Genomic DNA, 23,375 nt, shown 5'->3' with positions numbered 1-23,375 from the left:
TTTTGCGGAAGTGACGGTAGATGACGTAAGAGCGCTATCTGCTTGCAGCGTCTAAAGTAACCTGCGAGGGCTGGTAGTTGGACATAGAGTGGGTTCCAGTGCCGTGAACGGTCTGAAGGTAATGAACGTGCATATTGGTGAGACCTCCTCTGAAATCCTTTCTTACCAATTGTGTCTAAATGGGTCTTTTTAAACTATAGACAGGTGTAAAGTATGCTGTTGGACAGGTCTCATGGTTGATAATAATATAGTTGACATGTAGTAGTCTAACTTAAACGCGTTATTCATATGAGAAGATGTAATTTGGGAGCATTGGGAGAATTTGCCACTTGCTGATAATGCCGGACCCTATACTTTGAAATGTTAATATATTTCTGATAGCCTATTTTTGCCCACCGCAAAGTTGCAGCGGCATGGCCTTGAAATATACTGTTAGGGCACGTGTTGAGAAGTAACGCACTCATTGACCTTGGCATAGGAGTAACAACGCTACAGTGTATCGCCTACACCATGGCTGTTACTGCTGCACAATTAAAAATTAACTTGTGCTGTTTTGCCGACTTGTATGTCTCTGCTATAAGTCCTCTTTTTGACAAGCAGTGGGCTTATAGGCTAGACGACAGGAGGTGTAACTGTCTCAAACGTAACGACTAGCCTATTTTTGACACGTGTCTGCAACAGGTGAATTTGACACTTCATGACAAGCATCAACTAGACAATTTCCCCGTCTTTTGTGTTCGAGTGTCTCACTTAGAAATTTAATTTGCTTGCCATTTGTTAGTATTGCAAGTGTATTAATGCTCCAGTCACCTATTAGGTTACTAAATTAGGTTACGATATGCAGCACTGCATAAAACTAGATGTTAAGATAGTGGTCAGTGTCTTTTTTTCTGCAGAAGAGTTAGTTGCCTGAGAGCAGCCGGTCTGTGTGTGTGTGGAGTAAATGTGCAACAGGAATAAAGGTTCTGAAATCCAGTGTGACTGTCACATGATAACATGGGGCTTTAGATCCCTTATCCCCCCTCACGGATTAAGACTCTGTTCCAATATTTGTGGGAAGTATAGTTTTAACCAAGGTTGTAGGCCTTTTAGCTTTAGCTTTCTTTCTCTCTCTCTCTCTCTCTCTCTCTCTCTCTCTGTCTACACACACACACACACACACACACACACACACACACACACACACACACACACACACATATATATACAGAGAAAGTGCTATTTTATTTGCACTAGACAGCCTAGCACATTTAAAGATCCACTGAACAAACCCTAACCACTAACAATCCCTCCGGAGAGGAAGACAGAGACATTTGGTGTTATTGATTCTGTTGTTTGAATTGGACAATATTGTATTCAGCTCGGAATAGCATAAAATAACTGTTGGATATCCCAAGCTTCAACTTCAACAACGGTCAGCGAGCTAGCTGCCTTTCTGATGTCTATTGAAATGGAATAGCTGACCGTGGTGCTGAATCGCTTTATGGAGGCTAATGTACTGTGAAAAAGAAAAACTCACTCTCTTGACAATAGCCCATTAGAATCGATGTGATCCAGTACTCCTTGGGATCAAATCACCGGGGTGAAAAAATAGTCCTGAAAATAGAAAGGAAGTATCTGTCTGTTGTCCGCCCAAGAGTATTTTAAAAGTAACCATTAGGCCTTGGTTGTCTGTGATCACATTGTGTTTACAAAATATATTATCTGTCATGCTTGGAACTGATTGAGTTGGCTATGTGATAGCAGGGGTTAACCTGACAAAAGAAGTAGTGACTGGCTTCTGGGAAAATAACCTCTCCCCCACAGAGCCGAGGAGCCTGTGTGTTGCCATAGCCTTGAGTGATAAAATAGTGGAGTGTAAATTTTGGTCAGTTGGGGGGGATGGCAGGGATGCACTCCTTGTTCCCACAGTGATGGTTGCTATCTTGATACTGTGCTGTGGGAAGATTTTCTACCAGCTTTTTGGAGTAAAACAACCTCTTCAATGCTCCTGTGTTCTTAGTTCCCTCCTGAGAAAGCTACATTTTCTTGGCTTGGAAAGTGAACTGCTGTTTGATCTGATTACGTGAGGTTAGTCTTCCTAGTAGGACAGGCGTGAACCCAGATACACCCAGGCTATCTTTTGCTCACACATGGCAGGGAAAGTCAGAACAGAATTTGAATACGATTCAGATGCAGTAATGGACTGCTGATTGGTTGTGAGCTGACTTTTAAATTACAACCAATCAGTTCATCCTGTGGTGGTCCAGAATTTGGTCTCCTCTCTAACTGTCTTTTAGCTCTGGGACTCTGTTTTTCAGGGTCACGTCACCACTCACTGCCTGAAATATCTCTAGAAAACGTTAAAAGCTGATTACTAAGCAGTCATGTGAAATCCTCCGGAAATCCAAGCTAGGCAATCCGTTTTTACCCTTTATATAGCATAACAACATAGCATGGTGACTAGTGTCTATAGTTGTAATACCTTTTAAATCTGCTGTTGGAGTCCATAGATAGTGAAGGTGGACTTCACTGGTGCCTTTGCTGTTGGCAAAGGAACTAGGACAAAGTCGGCACCAGTCCTTGGTTGTCACGCCATCATGCTCTCTCTGGTATGTCCTTGCCTCAGTGCCAACTGGGCTAGAGGCTAGGTTACTGCAGCACCTTTCAGTGGTATTCACGCTAACCACAATAACCAACTTTACAGGTGCAGGAAGCATACATCATGGTAAAGCAGTGTTCAGCATCTAGATGAATAGGATGAATATTAGAACAGCAGGAAATCGGTTTTATTTATTTTCCGTTGTAAAAAGTGGGTCAGGTTGTGTGCAGGTGTTAGTTATAAATGCCAGTGAAAGCAGAAGGTGGAAATATGGCGTGAAAAGAATCTGCACCGGAATAGGCCTAGATTGTGTAAGATACTGTATGGTCACTATTATTGTGTAAAATATGTGTATGAAAAATGAACTGGGAATTAGCCTGCTATAACCTGTAGCTTTTGAGAATTTGTTCATGCTGTATACATGTTTCAGTTACATATTTCACAGCTATAGCCCTAAAAAGTTTTCTATGGTATAGCAACATTTTTTAACTTAGTACGTGCCAAGATGTGTTCACACAGTTCCCAAAGGAAATATGAAGCAGTCTCGAAAAGATTTTGTAACCATCACTGTTTTTTCAAGGGGTGGAGACAGTCCAAGGCTACGGGCTGTGAATGGGATCCTGCTGAACGCTGCATGTTTAACATTTGTTTCTCTTACTGTAGATTCCAGTGGAGAAGAGGTGAAATCAACACTCGAGTAAGTTTCAGATCCAAATACATATCGGCTTACAGTTAAATAAACCAAAGTTTTCCAGGTTGATGGATTTTCGTGCATATTTTAGCATGTCGACATTGTCCTATTTGATGCCTATGTGCTCATTTGGCTTTTTCATTCATTCATAGTTTTTATTTGTCCCCTTTCATCATACCTTCCTATTCTTGTTATGCGTTTGGGAATGACATTATTTGGTACAGTGTATTCACTTCAGATAAAGTTCACCTTCAAATTTGTTGAATATGTTGTGTGTTGGTAATTAACATTTCTTAATTATTATTATCATATCACACATTATTATTTTATTATTCCAGCTTAAATCTGTCCCATAAAAAGTGCGGTTAAAAACATTTCAAGTTTCACGCCCTTCGTCACCTGGAGTGCTGACAGAATGGACCAAGCCAGGACAACAATATCCAAAATAGTGAGTTTTGCCATCAGGTTTATTTTCCATCTTTAAATGTTAACTTTACTTGTGCGCAAGAAATGATACATCACAAAACTGATATTGGCCTTCTAGTGTTCAGTGGCCCTGCATTGTTGCTGAGAGAAACATTACTTGTGTACACCTGTACAAAACATTGTTAGGGTAAAAATTGTGCAGGGAGATTTTTTTGATATTATACAAAGTATATAAGTATGGTGTTTGTTTACATACTTGTCTCCTAGCCTATGTTTTTCTCAACCTTGACCTCTGTTCATACACCCAAACCACAGTTCAATGGGGAGCCTCGCTCATACACACGCTTCAGCCTGACCCAGAACATGGAGGGGGGAGACAGCCAAGTGGAAATGAAACTCTCCCCTGAGGTGGAGGAAGAAGTGGAAAGTAACGGGGTGGGGGAGCACCTAAACCACCAGCCAGACTCCTACCGGCGAAAGCAACCACCACGCACCCCCAAAAACATCTGCTTCCTGGTCGCAGCCACTCTGCTCGTCGTCATCATTGGTAAGTGTGTTTGGTGCTCAGATGACAACAATAAGGCCTTGTGAGGTAAGGGTAGGAAGTGAAAGTCCCAGCAAATGTACCTTCTCATTTTAATAGCAAAGGAGCAATAGTTGGAATCTGCATCTATGAATGACTCTGATTCTGCCCACTTTCTTTGTGGCTGTCCATCGCACTTTTGTGTTTGTTTCATTTTCTCATCCTGTCTCTCTCTTTATGTCAATCATCATTTTCTCTTTTCCTCATTCTGATCTCTCTCTACATCATTATTCCTCTCTGATTCTCTCTCTCCCCTTCCCATACCTTGTCTATTTCTAGGCTATCTAATTGGATACTTGGTTCATCGGAAGCAGGATAAGGCCTCACCAACTTGTGATCAGACTGCCGCCGTCAGTGTGCCTATGGATGAAGAAAGAAGTCAGCCTGAATCATTTGCACCTAAGCAAATGGACTGGGGCGAGGTCAAAAGCATGCTAGGAGACAAGCTGACAGTCAGCCGGATTGAGGCCAGTCTGAGGCAAGTATGCTTTCAGTTTGATATTAGTGCTGTTTTAACGGTACTTAGATCAGGTTATGGAGGGGTGTGCCCTCCACTTTTAGGGTAGTATAATCTCATTAAACTTGGGTTCTTTGTGCTTTGACCTTCAGCAGGCTTCCCATGCTCTGCCATGATGGTTGTTAGTATGGTTAGTAGAGCTTTTGTGATATGACTATGTATCGTTGGAATGTGATACTATTCTTAATACTTAATGCATGTAGTAGGAATGAAATTAAAGACTTCTATCATATGACATTGTTCTTCTAAAGTGTTACGTACAAAATAGTTTTCGTACAAAAATTACTTTCAGTAGTACTTTCGTGATACTTTTATGATATTATGATGTGTTGTGTCGTTCAATATACATCCTGATAAGAATCTTTCATAGCATCGGTTCAGATGCATGCATTTTGAACTGGATAGTAAATTACTATTGATCCATCCATCCCTCTCAGTCTCTCTCTTTCTCTGTATCTCTATTTCAGTCATCTTTATTCACTCCTTATTCTCTCTGTTTGGAATCAGTGAGTTTGCCAGTATGGACCACCGCGCTGGATCCCCTGGTGATGAGGCACTAGCCAACAAAGTGCTGAGGAGGTTCCAGGAGAACAACATGAAGACCTGGAATGATGAGCACTATGTGAAGCTGCAGGCTCCACCTACCTCTGGTTCCAACACGGTCACTTTCCGTGGCCAGAGCCTGGGCTCCATCCAAGGCTACCTGGCCTACAGTGCCAGTGGACAAGCAGAGGTGATTCATCCCACCACCCTTCCCTTTGGTATTCTATACCCACACACTATGCAGGCATCGTTAGGGGAGATTAGGGCAGAAGAGCTAAAGTTGGTTACGGAAGTGTGTTCACTTTACATGTTTTTTAGGTGTCAAGGTGCCAAGCCAGTTTATGAATACAACTAACTGTCATGGGATAGCATGTAGCAATGGGATAGGTAAGGGATAACGGCCGACGAGCTGTCCAGTTCTACAAAGATAATGGACGCTGCGGGGCAAAGAACTCCATGACGCGCAGCGGAGTGGTGTTGCGCCGCGAAGTCCATTATCTTTGTAGAACTGGACAGCTCGGAGGCCGTTATCCCGCTTATCTCCCGTTTACAACATCCAAAAAGTTTTTTATTTTTATTATTATTATTATTTAGAATTTCCTTTATCTTTAGGAAAATTAATATGCATAATAACCTGATGAATTCTTGATTTGAAGCCTAGTGCTCCCGTTAGAGAAAGTAGTGCGTTTTTTGAAGAAAAAAAAACGTTACGTTGGTTGTCAATGGTAACCATTCAAGAGCATTGATATGGAACGGCGATTTAACTTTTCTACTGGGACTACGTCCAAGGTGTCCATCTATACGAACTTATTGTACACCCCATTAGCCAATCAGAAAACAGTATTTCGTTCCAGAGGGAGATAACAGTATGATATAGTATGCTGAAGAGACTGTCCTAGTAATTTGTTGTCTGACTGACTTTCAGGGTGCTGTTGTGTATGCTTACTATGGACGATTGGAAGACTTTGATGACTTGAAAGACCTGAGCATTGACCTGAGTGGGAAGATCATCCTGGTCAGAGCTGGGAAAATAAGTTTTGCGGAGAAGGTCAGTGTCGTGTGGTCAAAATAGAAGAACCAGATACAGATACAGAGTGGTGATTACCCTAATTGCAGCAATTTTATATTACAATTCAAATTTATATTGAAGTGATTTATTACAGCCACACATGTAAGGGATGATGAACATACATCTGTCATAAATTGTACTAGACTTACCAATTTTAGCCATATTACATGTTCCCTGTATTAGTCTTTGACATTGCTGTATTTTTCTAGGTGGATAATGCTGCAAACATGAACGCAAGTGGTGTCCTGATCTACCCTGATCCAGCTGACTATGAACTTAGTGATACAACTCAGCTGTTTGGTCATGTAGGTGCCTTTGTCTTTCCCATGACCGCATATCTTAACCTAATTACCCTTAGCTGCTAAACCTCATATCTGATTTATCGTAGGCCCATGAAAGGGCGCTCAAATTGCCCCCGTTAGCTACTTGCCAGAAATCTATTTGCCAACTTGGCACGACTTTTGTTTTGAACTCCACTATGTAAACTACACTATCTATTTGGAGATTTAGGAGTATACTTAAAATCTGCCTAAGTAAGCACCTTGTTTTGGATCACCTTTTATCTTCTCTCCGACTCACACAGCAGAATGTATTAATTCCCTCCTGCTGACACTGCTTGATTTATCTGGTTATTTTGTTTTATACTTATTCCTCAGGTGCATCTTGGCTCAGGTGATCCCTACACACCAGGCTTCCCATCATTCAACCACACCCAGTTCCCCCCTGTTCGCTCTTCTGGCTTGCCCAGCATCATAGCCCAGACCATCACTCCAAGCATGGCCCAAACTATGATGAGGTATTTTAAGCCATTTATAACTTTGTGTCAGATCTCATGTATCTGTAGTGTACTATCCAAATGAAGTGCACATGTATCAGATGTGGAAGTATTGAGGTTCAGAGAGTTAAAAACTACAACCATCTTTTTTCATCACCAACATACAAGTGATTTAGTATTTGATCCTTTACCTAGCTCAGTAACCATTAACAAATTCTGCTGCTGCATGGATTTACACGATTGAAAAGCAGGTCATCTCCAGATTTGATGGTTGCTACTTGTCTTACCTTGTGTATACTATAACTTACTTGGGCCCTAGTAGACGTCACTCTGAGAATACAGTATGTGCTTCATTAATAACTGCGTAAATGTTAAGAACACTTAGAAAAGTGAAGGAGATATAATGAAAAGGGAGATATTGTATTGAACATTGAATAAGTCTCCATGGCTTTTACGTTAAGCTGGACATCATGTGGCAGTGCTGTTAAACTAAGGCCTAGGACATTTTTTTTTGTGTTTCCTGTTTCAGCCCTGAAAAAATTAGGGTAGGTAGGTAGGGATTATCTTTTTTTTTTTTTTTAGGCCAAATCTCTTGTGATACAATACAGTTTAAAGGCACCCAGTGCAACTTTATGTAAACATTCAATGAAAAATAAACATTCAATTTCTAGTCTTTTTTACACGTAGTAAGTTTCAATAACTCCATACCATTACATATCGACATTCAAGGAGCAAAGATGAGACGTCGTTGTGTGGTGAGAACTGATAGAAAATCGTAAACAACAACAATCGCCGGTGGGGAGAAGCCATTTTTCCATTGACTGGAAGCCTGCTTTATTTATTGTAGGTTACAAAAAATAAAGAAGATGGCGGCGATTGTTGTTGTTATCGATTTTCTATCAGTTCTCACCACACAACGACGTCTCATCTTTGCTGCTTGAATGTCGGTATGTAATGGTATGGAGTTATTGAAACTTACTACGTGTAAAAAAGACTAGAAATTGAATGTTTATTTTTAAGCCTCGAAAGTTGCACTGGGTGCCTTTAACAGAGTAAAACTGATATACATGAGGACATTTATTTTTAAAATGTCATACTTACATTTTTTGCATAATGGTTGCAAATCTGTGGATACATCATAAGATAGGACAATCATGACAAAAACATGACTTCAAACTGTATACTATATCATTGTCACCTTGTGTTCACAGTGAAGTTTAAACAAATGTTAAATACAACATTTTCTTATCTGTAGCAAGAAGATGTAACGAGAATAGTACCATTCAATGAACATAAACATTTACACCAAATACACAAGTTTCTGATGTTATTGAACATCGAAACATCAAAAAAAGGCCAAAGCTAGACTGCCTGCCATTATCTGAATGCAGGATATATTCACCCCAACTCCTTCTCCCAGGAGCTAATCAACCAATTATCTAAACAGACACATTCCTTCACTCTTAAACATGTATCATACATACAATATTTCATAGTCAGGCGCGCTGGAACCTCTTTCATGCCGGGGGTGCTGTGGGCTCTACTGAAATATGTGACGTCCATAGGCGGAGATCCCGGGGGGGACAGGGGGAGACGTGCCCCCCCTTCTATAAAGTTGTCCCCCCCCCAACAATCATTGTTAACACAAATAAATAATTTTGAATAATATAGTAATATGAAATAAAAGCCCAACAACACAAGCGGTGCTAATTATAAGCATAAAACAATGTGTTGTTTAAGTGTTGCTATTCCTCAAAGTGTTTTGGCTCACATGCTATTTCCAACGGGCGGGGGTACTGTCAGCTCCCTGTTTCAGTCAATTAGCCCAGTAGCCTACAACATGAGTCGTCAGCAGCCAGCCCCCGGACCAATTCTGGCCCGCCAGCGCTTTTTTGGGAAAAAGAAAGTTTCTTTTGTGGATGATGTAGCAATCTGTGTTTGTAAGAAAAAGGGAGTTTCGTTTGTGGTTGATGATGCAGGAATCTGTCTTTATTCCAGTAAAGTGCGCAATCTTTTTTCCAGTAAAGTGTGAATATTTATTCCAGTAAAGTGCAGTAACGAAGCACGTGGAACATACCCCGGATTCAGAGTGCAGATCTGAGAAAAAAGACTTGTGGTTTCACTTAAAATTCATCATCTTTGAAGCTTAGCTGTGTTAGCTAGCTGTCTAGTCCTGCGTGTGTGTGTGCGTGCGTGTGTGTCTGTGTGTGTGTGCCACACATGTATTGCTGTGTGTCCCCTGATTTTACTGGGCACCATATTCAGCAACACAAGAGAAGACATAGTCGTCATCTTCACATGCACAACTATACACATTAGCCTTTTGACAGCCAGATATAATGTCCGTATTCCCTACGGAAGAAATCACCCTTCTCAGTTGGAACAGTCCCGTGTTTGGCGCTTGTCCGTGAATAAGGGAGTCTTTGCAGATGCGCTCTGCTTCGGTTGGGCGCTGGTAATGCTGCAGGTGAGCTCCACGATTTAAATGTTCTTCCGTGTTGTATTCCATGAGTGATCCTTCTCACAGCCTAACAGGACGGCGCCATGCTGTTCCAGCCGCGATTAGGCATCACTCAAACTCACAGTCCACCAAACACTCACGCTATACTTTCCACTGCCCACGTATTAAAACGAAAGCATTCGCCAACGTCTTTCTGCGCTATTTAAACTGACGGCGCAGATTTAGACGTGAAACCCCCGATTAATTAGATCCTGGTGTCATTTATGTCCCTTGCCAGCGGCCCACCCCCAAAAAAAGTCTAGGGTCGGCAGTTCTTTTTAGGGTCGGTCGGGAAACAGGAAACACAAAAAAAATGTCCTAGGCCTAATTTTAGGATGTTGCTTGACAGGTGCTTCACCAAAACAGTATTACTTATTTTTTTTCAAAAGATGATCAAAAAAGGTGTCCCTGATGAAGGACAGGGAAATTTGGGGAAAAACCTTGACCAAACATCTGACCATCCTGTCGCTCCATTACTAACTGAACCTACTGTGTCTGTCAATCGGTGTCTGGAATACCTTTACCATAACCATAACCTTAACCATAAAACAGTTTGTGTGTAACTGACTATCTTTATTCACCATTTTTTCCACTCCTCAGAACCATGGAGGGACGGAATTCTCCCCGCAGCTGGAAAGACGGTGGGCTGTCTGGAGTGCTGTACAAGCTGGGAGATGTCTCCGATGTTGCATCTGTGGAAGTGAACAATGTCCTGGTGGAGACACAGATTCACAACGTGTTTGGTGTCATCAAGGGTGTCACCGATGCAGGTAGCACTCTTTGCCAGATTGGTTTCTAATGTATTTCTGCCATTGAACTGAACCCACTTTACACCATAGAAGCTAGGACATTGTGTCTCCTAGCCAATCAGATTCCATTGTGGTTGGATGGATTGTTTCTTACAAAAAAGGAAAGGGACCCTTAGGTATCTGCTTGGACATCTTTTTCTTTCTCTTTGTGTGTTCTAGACCGCTATGTTGTGATTGGAGCTCAGAGAGATGCGTGGGGCCCTGGCTTTGCTAAGTCAACTGTGGGCACTGCTTTGTTGGTGGAATTGGCCAAGGCCATCAGCGAAATGATCAGAGAAGGTAAAAATCATTTATGTGTCAACCAGCAAGTGGAATCAGATGAAAGATGCTTTGTGTTATAAAAACTAAAAATACTTTACACTTTTCAACGTATTGATCCATCTATGCCAAATGGTTGAAGTATGGTACATACTGGATGCCAAGGCTTGTATAAACTTAATGTAAAAGCTACACAGATGTCCTTTCATTCTGGAATTATTTGGCCACAGCTAGCATGGCCAACATGCTCCGCAATGTGGTTTCATTTTCAGATAGATAGATATACTCTTCTGGACATTTTGGTTTTAGTGCAGCTTTGTTTCACTCACGCAGGCAGGTTCATGCCCAGGAGAAGTTTAGTCTTTGCCAGCTGGACTGCTGGTGAATATGGTAATATTGGCGCCACCGAGTGGTTGGAGGTAAGAACTGACGCTCTTTGCATATAACTTCACTAATGCAATAAATTCCTCAGCACTAATGAAGTTCAGTATCCAGACTGAAATGTGTATGTGTGTCTCTTTAGGGCTATTTGCCATCTCTGAGTATGAAGGCTTACTCCTACATCAGCTTGGACGGAGTAGTAACAGGTGATTGACTAATTGAATGAGTGGTTGTGTCTTTGCATAGCTAAATGACTAAAATATGTTTTTACATGTATTAATGCTGCACTCTTTGCACACACATGCAGGTTCTGACACCTTTAAAGCAAGTGCAAGCCCCTTGATGAATGGCCTCATTTCAGACACACTGAAGGAGGTGAGAATGCTGATGGACAATTACAGCACTGTATTTAGTCAGACAGTGCCTAGAACCTAATTTGGTAACACTTTATAATAACTTCACACAATTCATCAATTATTAAGCATGTATTACCTATTTGTTCACCCTTAGTTATTTATTGTTCATACAAAATGTATCATTAGTAAAGCATTTGTTCACAGTTATAAATAATGATCAATTATGTATGAACAATAACTAATGGTGAACAAACCATTACCAAATAGGTAACACATGCTTAATAAATGATGAATTGTGTAAAGCTATTATAAAGTGTTACCCATAATGTATTATGTATACCTGACCAGTAAGTTTTAAATTGGTCTTAGTCAGTGTAACACTATTAACATATTGATATTTTAGTTTGATGTGGCAGACATGAATAACACATGGATAAACTACGTTTGAATAGTGCTGCAATTTATTCCTCATCAGGTGAACAGTGTCAGTAACCCTGGAAAAACATTATATGCACAAGTGACAGGGCCCAGCTGGGAGACATCAGTGTGAGTGAGACTAACCTTTTGAAAGCAATAATTTCAGCATTTTGGCATACCGTTTAATGCTGTCACCGGTAACGTAATAATAATGCTGGTTGTTGCAACAGTCTGGAGCCTATGAAGATGACAAACCCTGCCTACCCGTTCATAGCTTTTTCTGGCATTCCTTCTGTCTCCTTCCGGTTTACTAAAAGCCAGGTGAGTCCGACCCTTTCACTGTTAGTTTCTTGCGTCATTAGCAATAGAATTGTGCAAAATGATTTAACCGTAAGGACCTTTGAGTCACTTATCATGCTGTACTCTTTGTGCTCACCTCTGCTTTCTTTTCCCTCCTTTTCCTCAATGCCAGGGCTCAGAGGAGTATCCTTACTTCGGTACCCTGATTGACACAAGAGAGAAGCTGGAATCCGCCACCTTCTCAAACTTGCCCAAGGTCGTGCGGGCCGCAGGGCAGGTTGCTGGTCACATGGCCCTCAGGCTAGTCCACGACCATCTGCTCAGGCTGAGTGTTGAGGCGTATGATAAGATCATCCGTGGCCATGTCATCCAGATCAATAACAAAGTCAACACGCTGCAGAAGGTCAGTACAGTTTGGAACTTTGACACTATGAATGTGATAATTTTACAGATTATTGGGCAGTAATGTATATTTTTCAAGCAAATATTGTATTATATCTAAACACCCAGAGGAGGAGGTGTGTTGAGCTCACCTGTAAGGAGGCTTCCGGGGTTCAAATGACTAAAAGAGGCTTGCTGTTAACACTAATCATGTCATCCAATTGTCCTCTCATCCATTGCGCCTTCCTTCCGCCACAGTCTGGCCGTCTACCTAACACCTTCACCTCCAAGTGGCTCATCTCAGCCATGGGCTCTTATGGCCGTGGTGCCCGAGGCCTCATTCAGACCATCGCCAACAGTGACCTGGAGGACACCGAGCAGTGTCGCATTCTAAACGATCGCATCATGCGGGTAAAGTGCTCACATCTGACTTTGTTATATGTCACTGTGTTATAAGTGCTCATATCTCACTGTGTTATAAGTGCTCATATCTCACTGTGTTATAAGTGCTCATATCTCACTGTGTTATACATTCTTATATCTCACTGTGTTATAAGTGCTCATATCTCACTGTGTTATAAGTGATAATATCTCACTGTGTTATACGTTCTTATATTTCACTGTGTAATAAGTGCTCATATCTCACTGTTATCATCTTCTGATGTACCTCCCACCTCCATTCACCCATCAGGGTCGTAACATTTGCCTGCAGCACTATCAGTATTCTTTCCTTGCCCTCCATGTTACCAGTATAAGCGGTATAATGTTCCTCTTGGACAAAAAATACTCAACTCACAGCCACGGGTCTCCCATGTGTTTATTGACTGCTCAGACTGATTTAAAAAAAACCCTGTGAAGGTTGTTATAAGCACCACAATGTGCAGTGCTCGAACTAGGAGGATTGTGGGGAACCTTAAGGAACCTAGACCTATAGAGAGAAAGAGACTAACATCCACCTTTGTTCTGTTTCCGCAGGTGGAAGCCAATCTCCTGTCCCCATATGTTTCTCCGACAAAGACCCCATTCCGCCACATCTTGCTAGGCTTGGGCCCGCACACGTTCACTGCTCTTGTGGACCACCTGGATGAGTTGAAGAGCTCAGTAGGGAGTGGTGACATGGACAAGCTGCTGAACCAGTTCGCCTTGGCTTCCTGGACCATCCAGGCCTGTTCCAACGCTCTGGCAGGGGAGGTGTGGGACATGAATAATGACATTTAAACCCAAAACTACTAGCCAAAAGGTCAAGCCAAGCTGATTAATTTATTAGATGTTCAGTGCTTGAGAATGAGGTTTATGTCATTTTCAGGTCCCCTTGATCCAGCAGACCTCATATAGACCCTCAGTAGTAAAGATATGCTTGGGTGTACCTTTGCATTGAAAAACCCATTGGTGCTAAAATTACAAAATTGCCTTGAAATGTCTAATACACAGCAGTATTTTCTGAAATGCCAAGAAGAACAATTCATATTTTATACGATGTAGTGCCAGGACACAGGCGTCATATGTGTATTCATTTAAAAGTGAATAAGGTGACCCGATTGCTTCGTTACAATTTAAACATAGCCTTAAAAGAGTCATTACAGTAGGTTTTTTTCAGTCCCTGGATTGACTTTTATAATGGCTGAGGTGCCATAAGGAAAAGGTTAAGCTTGATCTTTCAGCTATTTTGTGTTACACATAGCAGGGCTCCTAAATTCACTTAAAATGATCTGTTCCTCCTTATGTCTCTATGATGTTACACGAACCATACGCAAACTCCAGGAAGTGATGGGGTCATTAAGTCTAATACCTCTGTCACTATCTCTATATTCGCCATGGGGTAGATTCTACCTAGAGCACACTGAAATATCATGTTATTAGTAATTTATTTATCAGTGACAGGGTTCGCTATAAATAGTATTTTTTAATGCCTTTTTTACCGTGTATAATTATCGGGAGCAGTGCCTTCCATAATTATGACAGTTATACTGTCAAACTGACAAAGCAGCATCTGCTATGGAATTACACATGATGCCAACAGCCACACCACCAAAAACTGCCACAACCCTAACAAGGCCTAACATGTCACTTTTGCAACTTCAGATTCACTCAAATGTATCATCATCACATTTTTTTTGTCTTCAGTTATTTTTTATTTGTTTAATAACCAACATGTGGTCTATAAGAAGTGGCTGTTTTTGGTGAAGTGCCTTTTGGGACATGTATATTTCTGATTGTAAATCTGAACCATTATCGGGAGCAGTGCCTTCCATAATGTGAAGAAGAAGAAGGTAGTTTTTGCCTACCAGCTGATTTATATCGAGGGCAGTGCCCCTCATATTTCACTGTAGGGTGGATGTCATTATCGGGGACAGTGTTTCCCATAATCTTGATTTTGTACATATTCTGCATCAAGCTGTCATCAGGTTTGATATCTTACGTGTAATCATTAACTTGCCTATGCTGTGCACAATCTTGCTGTTTTCTGTTGAATTCAACCGCAGTGCAATCCTCCAGTCCATGTATTCCCTCTTTTGTAGAAAGCGTTTATGCGTGGAAGGCATGAGATCTAATTACATTTTGAAATAACTTAACTAAATCAAAAGTAAGAGAACCAGCACACTGCAAAGTGCCTCTTACAAGGGGCATTGATCGGTCTCTTGATTTTTGCATGCCTATAATTGCTTAGAACATTTGTTTAATTTCTCCTTGATAGGTGTTGCTTCACTGTACTTTGTGTGACTGAATAAGGAAACACACAGAGGTGCTGACATGTTTCTATTCTGTGCTCCTCCCTTGTAGTATGCACACGTCTCTGAGTTTAAACTCTAGCTGATTAGGCTCCCTTACCTTTCATTATACTCCACATGCCTATTCTATATTTTAGTTGTTTCCTTAAAGATAATGAAAACAGCATACGATAATATTTGATACATTTGATTTTTATTTTTAGTCAGGGAGGTTGTAGCAGACATGATTCGATACACCAAAATCCTTGTTTCAAAGCAGGCTAAAATGTTGCATTTTTCTTTGGATAAAAAAGAATGAATACATGTTAATGATGAAACAAAGATGATGCAATTAAGGGGTGCTCTTTAACAAACGTTTTTGCCAGTTCATGTAATTGCAGTTGCTAAACTCACTGACAACATTCTGAATGTTAACATTGAAGTGGAAATTCAGATGATGTTTTAGAATTGGGAATGCATTAATGTATATTTGTAATTTGGTTTTTGATAAGAAGATCGAAAAAATACTGACAAAAGGTTTTTAATCAGATGAAACTGGAAGTGGGTCATCGGCCATGGCATTGCTACCAGGAGATTCATGCAAATCTTTACCCACTTTGAGAAAAATAAAATCAACTCTGTTGTGGTTGTTGATCAGTCCACTACGTTTTGTAGACTTTGAAAGCTATAGAAAATGTCCTTTTCCTTCAATAAAGCTTTGCATTGCTCTTAAATCAGTGTGTAATAATGTGGTGGTGTTCTTACTTTTAATCAATATACGGAACAAACTTTCTACGTTACAGACTACGTTTTAGCCAGTTGTTGAAGTAATTGAACCATACCACACGGTGGCACTAAAAGCAAAGGTTACGTGATTATCTTCCAGATGTAGCCCATAACAACAACAGACTAAGGTCTCTGAAAAGTAATTTTCATATTGTCAAGTCTCGATAATTACTTGGACTTTTGAGAATGGGGAATTAGATCGCCTACTGGACAGATAGTGATAACTTTGAATCTGAAAGTCGGTCGAGCAGACTTTTCTTTCTCGTCAGTGCCAAGCACACTAATTGTTTAAATAACAATACACTTAATTTAATAAGCTTTACTACAAATGTTATGACGAAATTTAATTTTTAGAAATAGGCTCGTGTTTTAAAGCGCGTGTCCCTTTAAGAGTGGGTTGCCAGCAAGAGCGTGTACAAAAAGAGCAAGGAATTGACTTGTGGCGTGACTAATACAACAGTAAAGCGTTGCGAGAAATTGTAAGATTGTTTTGTCATTCGTACTGTAAAACTACAGATTTTTTTCATCAGTGTGCTACACACTCATACATTTACTTAACATTACAGTCCTCTTAAGGCTTCTGCAAGACTTTGACACGCAAAGTGCATAACTATCCTGAGAGGGGACACCGTCGTAGCAGCGAGGCAGAGAGTGACAGGTAGCGTGAATACTTCAGTTGAATACTTTGTTTAACTAACCATGTCTTTCTGCGTTAAGTTTCCACCAAACAAATTCAAATTAATGTGATGTTAGTTTTACATGAATACACGCATAATGCTGTTGCGCTTACAGATTTGTCAGAGTAAACTGCATCCCTTTCGTCAAACAACCTTTTGTGACCATGCTGTTTTCACTAAAAGCTGTCTTGTGTCTTATCTGGTGGCAAACTTGTGACTTAACATTAGCTGCGTAAGACTTAACAGTTCAGTAGAATTGTTGATTTTGTAAGGTTATAAAGGGGATTGGAACTTGAGTACTGGTCTGCCATCAGATATGTTGGCTTGTTCTTGTCTTTCTAGTGAATCCACTGAAATATATTTAACCAGCTAACGTTGATGTTAACTTTAGGCGTCATCCCATGTGCTTGGACTCGTGAGATTTTCAGTAAGCGAATGCTAATACATAGATAAATAATTATTCGTTTTGGTCATTTCGGTCATTTCGGGGGGGGGGGGGGATGTGTATCATTGCTTGGATGCTAGATTGTAGAGGATGAACAACTTAACTTAACTGTTAACTCAATGCAAAACATGACACATGTATGAAACATGCAGCCCACCAGCTATATCAGGTTAATTCAGCCTAAAGTAACACTGCAAGGAAGTTACAGCTCAAGCCATAGTATAGACATCAGTATAACATAGGGGAGGATTCTCCAGGAAGGGTACTAGGAGTCTGTGTATAGAAGGCACTTAACCTTAATTGCTTTGCCATAATGAATAAATCAGCAATGGGTTACATAAGAAGCAGGTATAAAATAGCAATCTCTCAGCCCCAGGACCCCCACCTTACTGACAAAATGCCTATCCAGACCTGCTAAAGTGTTGCACATCCAACATGCCATTGTGCAGGTTACACTTTGGTCACCCAGCAGAGGTAAGGCGTCCAGGTGTGCGGCACAGGCCACTTTCTTCACTGTCTAAAGAGGAAGGCGTCTTGGTCTGTGGCCCAGGAGCAGTTGGGTTGTGTTTTGACTGCTCATCTGCCAATATGAGTGGGAGGTGAATGAGTTCCGTCTTGGTTTAGCAACTGATGCCCTCAGGCCCTGTATCTGTGCCAAGGTTTGATAAGGCAAAGATTGTATGCAGATTGTAAAGGCAAGGCAGGGACCATGGAGCGTCCAGTGATCTCATCAGCATGTCAACCACATTCCTCATGTTATTTTTTTAACGTCATGTCGGTGTGGATGCATGTACCATATCAGCACACCCACTGATGTTTGACAGGACTGAAAACTAGGTAAAACTGCAGCATGATGTGCACTGAAACTTTGAGGTATCTCTGACAGCTGTTGAATGTTGGTGGATTAACATTCACTACTTATAGACTATCTGTTTTGTGCTTAACGGACCATATGCTCATGTTTTATGTTCCATGTTTGTGCTCATTTTTATGGACCATCCCCTGGTATTTGGTGCCAAACTTTTATAGTGTATAGTGTATACTATGAAGTCATTCTAATATGAAGTGAATATGAACGTGTGTTAATATGAATCTGCACAGGCACTCAGAGGATTTCTTCCGATCGTAGCTTTTTAACCATCTTAGGGAACCATCTTCACATTTGGCAGCTGCTAGTGTGTGTTTATATAGTCTTGTGTAAAAAGTTGCTTAGGAACCCTATTATAATTTTGAGAAGACTAACATCAGCTAGATAACTAGCTATCATGTCATGCAAATGCAACTTTGCCATTTAAACCGTGCAAGGTTTTTTTAAAAGTTGCCTTTTTTGTAGCTAGCTAGTTACCCCGCGATAATGTAAGGAAAGCCTTGACAGCAAGGACATCGCAACAATATTGCCAAAAGACACCAATTAGCTTGTTGGCAACTGGGCTGTTGGTGGTGTAAATTCGGGACTAAAGGAAGAATGAGCAGACGACTGACAGATTGTATGAATAAGCTACTGGAGAGAAATATGCCACTTCCAGACGCACATGTCACATCTAGCCTATACATACAGTATTTCTATATCGTCTGACTGGCAAAACGCACAGTTTCACAGAATAGGAGAACTTTTAATATCTCAGGGGACACTAAATGAAAATAAAATGTGTTGCATGTGTGTGTTGCAGCCTCTCTTTCCTGGTGGAACAGAGAGCATTTAAAGCCAGTCGATTCTATAGCAGTTAGTGTGCTAAATGCTCATTGACTTGTGCATAAAAGCCCAATTTTAAATCAATGTTGTCATTCCTCCCTCTCACCAGATGGCCACAGTAATGTTGGTGTTCATTTAGGATAGGCATGGGTGTAAGGATGTGTGTGTGTGTTTGTTTTGGAAGCACATGGTCTGCTTGGTGTACAGTGTTGCATCAGAAAACACACCTGTGCTCCTTGCTGAATCCACACTGATGTCATGAGCCATGCTGTCTTTGTTTGGACTGCTCAGAGGAGAATTTTTGTACCGTGCCCACAGTTACGGTGTGCTGACTCAACTCTGTCAAATGTTTGCCTCGGAAGGTGTGTCGACCATCAGCTATAGCCTGTCAACAAAAGAGATGTTTGTTCTAGTGTGAATGACCAAATTGACTGGAAAACAGATTTTCTTTTTCCCAGGTGGGTTGGTGTTTTGGCCGCAGTCTTTGACCTAGTGTGTGGGATGTGGCCACCCACCCTTCCATGCCAGGGGTAGGGCATGGTATTTCCTATGCTCGTGCGGGCAATGCCAACAACAACCATACGTCTTTCAGTCCAGAATGTCGCTCAGATGAAGAAAATCTTGCCAGAGCACAAAAAGGTCTATTCAGGGCTGATAATTGATTCAATAGGGTTTAGTAATATTTGAGGGAAGGGAAATTCGCCCCACTTTTGTGCAGCTGTTACTATATTATGGTCTGAGGGGAACTATGCTCTATGCGTCTGCCCCAGGCTCTGTAAGTGTGTGTGTGATACTTTTTGAACAGATAAACACAATGGCAGAAGGGGATGTCTTTGCTCAGCTGCTGAGTTTCAAAAAGGACTTTCAGCAGTGTGCTTGTCTGCTTTGGTTTGATATCAGTTGTCATGCTGAACCTACCCTGCTCCTATGCAGGCAAAGACATTAGATGGCTCATATCCTGCTCATGCACCAATGCATGGAAGTTATTGACCTCCTTGTTTGAGTGATTTATTGGAGCAGGCAAAATGTCTGATACTTCGGTGAGCTCATTCATTGAAATCCTGCAATGTTTTCTTAAGCATTACTAAGGATTGCTTGAGGTGATAAACAAATGTTTCAGACCTCAAGAGAAGTTCATCATATTGCTTTGTTTGTCCCATTACCCAGTGAGGGTGGGGATTGACACAGAGGCAACAATACGATACTGTCATGATATCTGGGCCCCTGACCTATTCCTACAAAAATTAGGCAGTTGTGAGATTCCCCTCATGTAATTCATATGTATCCAGAACTGTAGTAAATGAGGCTGGTGACATTTGAACTGATGTGGAGTCAGGGGAGTAAAACAGCTGAACAAAGGAACTATATTAGGTGAATTCCTTGAGTGGATGTGAGGCTGTTCTTTCCTCACACACTGGCATGGAGCTAGACTGGATTGGTCAGGTGGAGAGCCTGTGTTTTTGTTCTGGACTGATTGAATTAATGGCCTGCTAATTTTGTGTACGGAGACTGTTGGGGCTGAGTGTTTGGTGGTTCTCTAACTGAAATAGGTGTGGTGTGATTTAAGGTTTTTATATAGCCTTATTATTTCTGAAATAAATCTGAGAAGGGTGGTGTGGAATTATATATACAGTATAAAAAAATGTGTTTCCCAAATAGATATTAAAGTAACTCTCCACCATGTTTTACTCTCTACTGTGCCAGACATCATGAAGGGAAAGAATAACAGTACTCATGGGCAGCTGAGGTATTCTGGTCCTGTAAATGTCCCCAGGCTTTTACAGCCTGCTTTAGAAGCTGCTGAGCTCACCACTGAACTCACCGGAATGAAAGCCATTACTGTCCACCAGTGGGCCCTGGTTCAGAACAGATGAGTGTGGGCTCCCCAGATCCCTCTAAAGTCTTTAAAAGGGACACCTTGCTGTCTGTGCTCAATCAGTATTGGTGTTCTTTGCTTGTTTGTTTATTTGATGGGTTCTCCCCTCTTTTCATGTGTAGAAGGGTGGCCGCAGCTCAGGTCCTACAGTGTGTTATATGTTTGTGGTATGTTTGTTTTATGTTTGTATGTTTTTTACGTTTGTAAATGTGGTCAGCATTATAAGAATAGTGCAGTGGGATATTTATATGGTTGAGTTGAACACAGACTGAATACTGAATAAGCTATATGGTAAACTATGTAACTAGATTAATCATTTATATGCCATTGCCCTCTGCAAAGTGTGTTTCCAACCAATCCTTTTTCAGTCACCTTGTATAGTGGTGTTGCTTTAAGCTGAGCAGCTCTCTCGGCCACACTCTTGGCTTGGTTGGGGTAAACCGGAATCTGGTGATGACGACACAAAAGCAGTTGTTCTGCAGCCGTTGGCGGTTATAGCTCTGCCACTTGTGTAAGTGGCTATAACCTCCACAGCACCAAATGACAGTATTTGAGAGACCATATAATCAGGAAACACACACATACACACACACACACACACACACACACACACACACACACACACACACACACACACACAGCCCATACACCCACACTTGCCTATTCAAGGATCTTCTCCCTGTGCTGGTTGGGTGGGGGAGCATACAGGGATGGGGTGTTGAGTGTGGTTGGTGGAGCTATCCTTTAGTGTCTCTAGAGTGAGGGAGGGAAGGCGTCAGGCTCACCACAGCCGTCCCACCACAGGATTGCCACAGCCCAGCCCAGCACTGCCTGACCAGCCTGCCCATTACATAATGTTTGAGTTTGACCCGAGAAGTCCCCCCACCACAGTGGCACCATTACCACACCATTACCCAATTGCCCAGGGAGGAAATGCAGAATTGTCATGTAGAAACGTGTGTTTTGCTCCGAGACAAAGGCCCTTTTGTGGAAGGGCCAAACTGAGAGGGTTGGTGGCTGTGCACTGACTGTTCCTTAGCATAGGTGGGAGGACTGGGAAGTGAATTGGCATGATTCACAGACGGGAGCCACAGGGGCATTCATGCGGTCTCCAGACCACCGCTGGCCAATCACGGCCACACCCTGTAGTTCCAGCTGGCCAATCATCTTTCTGTGGCAGCTCTGATGTCATAATGGTTGGGGTTGTGGTCTCCTAGGAATGGAAGTGTTGCTCCATCAGACTCCCACACTTCAGGAGGTCATTTGTCAGAATGAATAATGGCCTGCCGGTCGTTCCATCATACATTTATCGTTTCACAGTTACTCAAAATCCAAACATCAGGGCAGGTATTGGCTTGATTTGTATCTACTAGTAAATACTGCTTCTTCAGTGATAGACCTACTCAACCCCCTCAGGCTGTACCTTATTCATATCTCGTTTGAGGGGTTTGTTTGATGTTTTTTTCTTTCTCTGCTCACCTCCAAAAGAGGAGGGATTAAGGCCGTAACCCATGGCCAGGGGGAGAGGCGTGTACCCCTCCCCTCCCCCGATCCATAAAGGTGATATCTTTCTCCTCTGCTTAGTAAGACTGTGCCCTTTCAGGGGGTGCGTGATCTGACACCATTCATCTCAGTGAGAGAGAAAGGCTGTGTGTGTGTGTGTGTGTGTGTGTGTGTGTGTGTGTGTGTGTGTGTGTGTGTGTGTGTGTGTGTGTGCCCGTGCGGAAGTGGTGGCCCAGAGGGCTCGCCCTTTCATTTCCTCTGCAGGTGTGTAACTCAGGATGGGCATTTTCATTTACTCATCCGTCCCCTCTTTTCTCTCAGACTTCTTGCAAAATGAAACCTAACCTAACCTGTCTGAAATGTACCCTGTAATACAGAGCACCGCCTAAGCCCAGTTCTTCTGTTACACTTTTGTTGCGAGACCTGTCTTATTGTGAGTATTTGTGTGGGTAGGTGATATGTGTGTTATAAGTGTGGGTCTGTATGAGGTAAGTACGCAAACAGGATGTGTGTGTGTGTGGGTGTATTCATAGGCGTACGTGCGGATATAATTGAACTGATTTCTGAGGCTCAGTCATGGGCCTGATGTGTGAGGAGAGGATGGAAAGCCTACTACCGTTGAAGTAGCCTATACACACACACACACACAAAAATATTTTTTTTTTGTGTGAAAGAGGTTTTGTGTGTGTGTTTGTATGTGGGGTGTACTGTGCTCACTGCAGGTTGATAACATAGTGTGTAAATGCATCACTGACTCACTTTGTCCAACAAACCATGAGAAACAGATCAAGAACACACTCAGCATTGCTCACTGTTATACCACACCCAAACAGCCTATGGGGATGTTTCTATCAGATTACTATTATCTGATATTTCATTGAAATGGCATTATGCAAATCACATAAACGGCAAAGTGTCTGTTTGCATTTGTGTTTTGTCTTGTGTTTGTGTTGTTTGTGTGTGTGTGTGTGTGTGTGTGTGTGTGTGTGTGTGTGTGTGTGTGTGTGTGTGTGTGTGTGTGTGTGTGTGTGTGTGTGTGTGTGTGTATATGTGTGCTCACATGCTGGTGTGTATTTCTTCATGTTTCCCCAGTGTCGAGC

At 41.7% G+C, this 23,375-nt stretch overlaps 1 protein-coding gene across 2 annotated transcripts; it reads left to right on the top strand.

Annotated features, from left to right (window-relative positions):
- The first annotated feature begins 76 nt into the window (after positions 1-76).
- tfr1a (transferrin receptor 1a) lies at positions 77-16,029 on the top strand. Of its 2 annotated transcripts, none has more exons than XM_080836458.1 (19): positions 77-137; positions 3,245-3,278; positions 3,611-3,720; positions 4,014-4,245; positions 4,561-4,759; positions 5,306-5,531; positions 6,267-6,389; positions 6,620-6,715; positions 7,067-7,206; positions 10,286-10,455; positions 10,654-10,773; positions 11,086-11,171; positions 11,276-11,339; positions 11,441-11,508; positions 11,965-12,035; positions 12,137-12,227; positions 12,379-12,609; positions 12,846-12,998; positions 13,563-16,029. In XM_080836458.1, exons 3-19 carry the CDS (start codon positions 3,688-3,690, stop codon positions 13,803-13,805), a joined length of 2,346 nt encoding a protein of 781 aa, XP_080692584.1. In that variant the 5' UTR covers positions 77-137; positions 3,245-3,278; positions 3,611-3,687; the 3' UTR covers positions 13,806-16,029. The 2 variants fall into 2 exon arrangements, with proteins under 2 accessions (XP_080692584.1, XP_080692585.1); XM_080836459.1 differs by having other exon boundaries at positions 93-118.
- The last annotated feature ends 7,346 nt before the right edge of the window (positions 16,030-23,375 follow it).

This window comes from Sprattus sprattus, assembly GCF_963457725.1.
Source record: "Sprattus sprattus genome assembly, chromosome: 4".
NCBI lineage: Eukaryota > Metazoa > Chordata > Actinopteri > Clupeiformes > Clupeidae > Sprattus > Sprattus sprattus.
The sequence above is the reverse complement of the archived record's forward strand: the minus strand, read 5'-3'. Positions and strand labels throughout refer to the sequence as shown.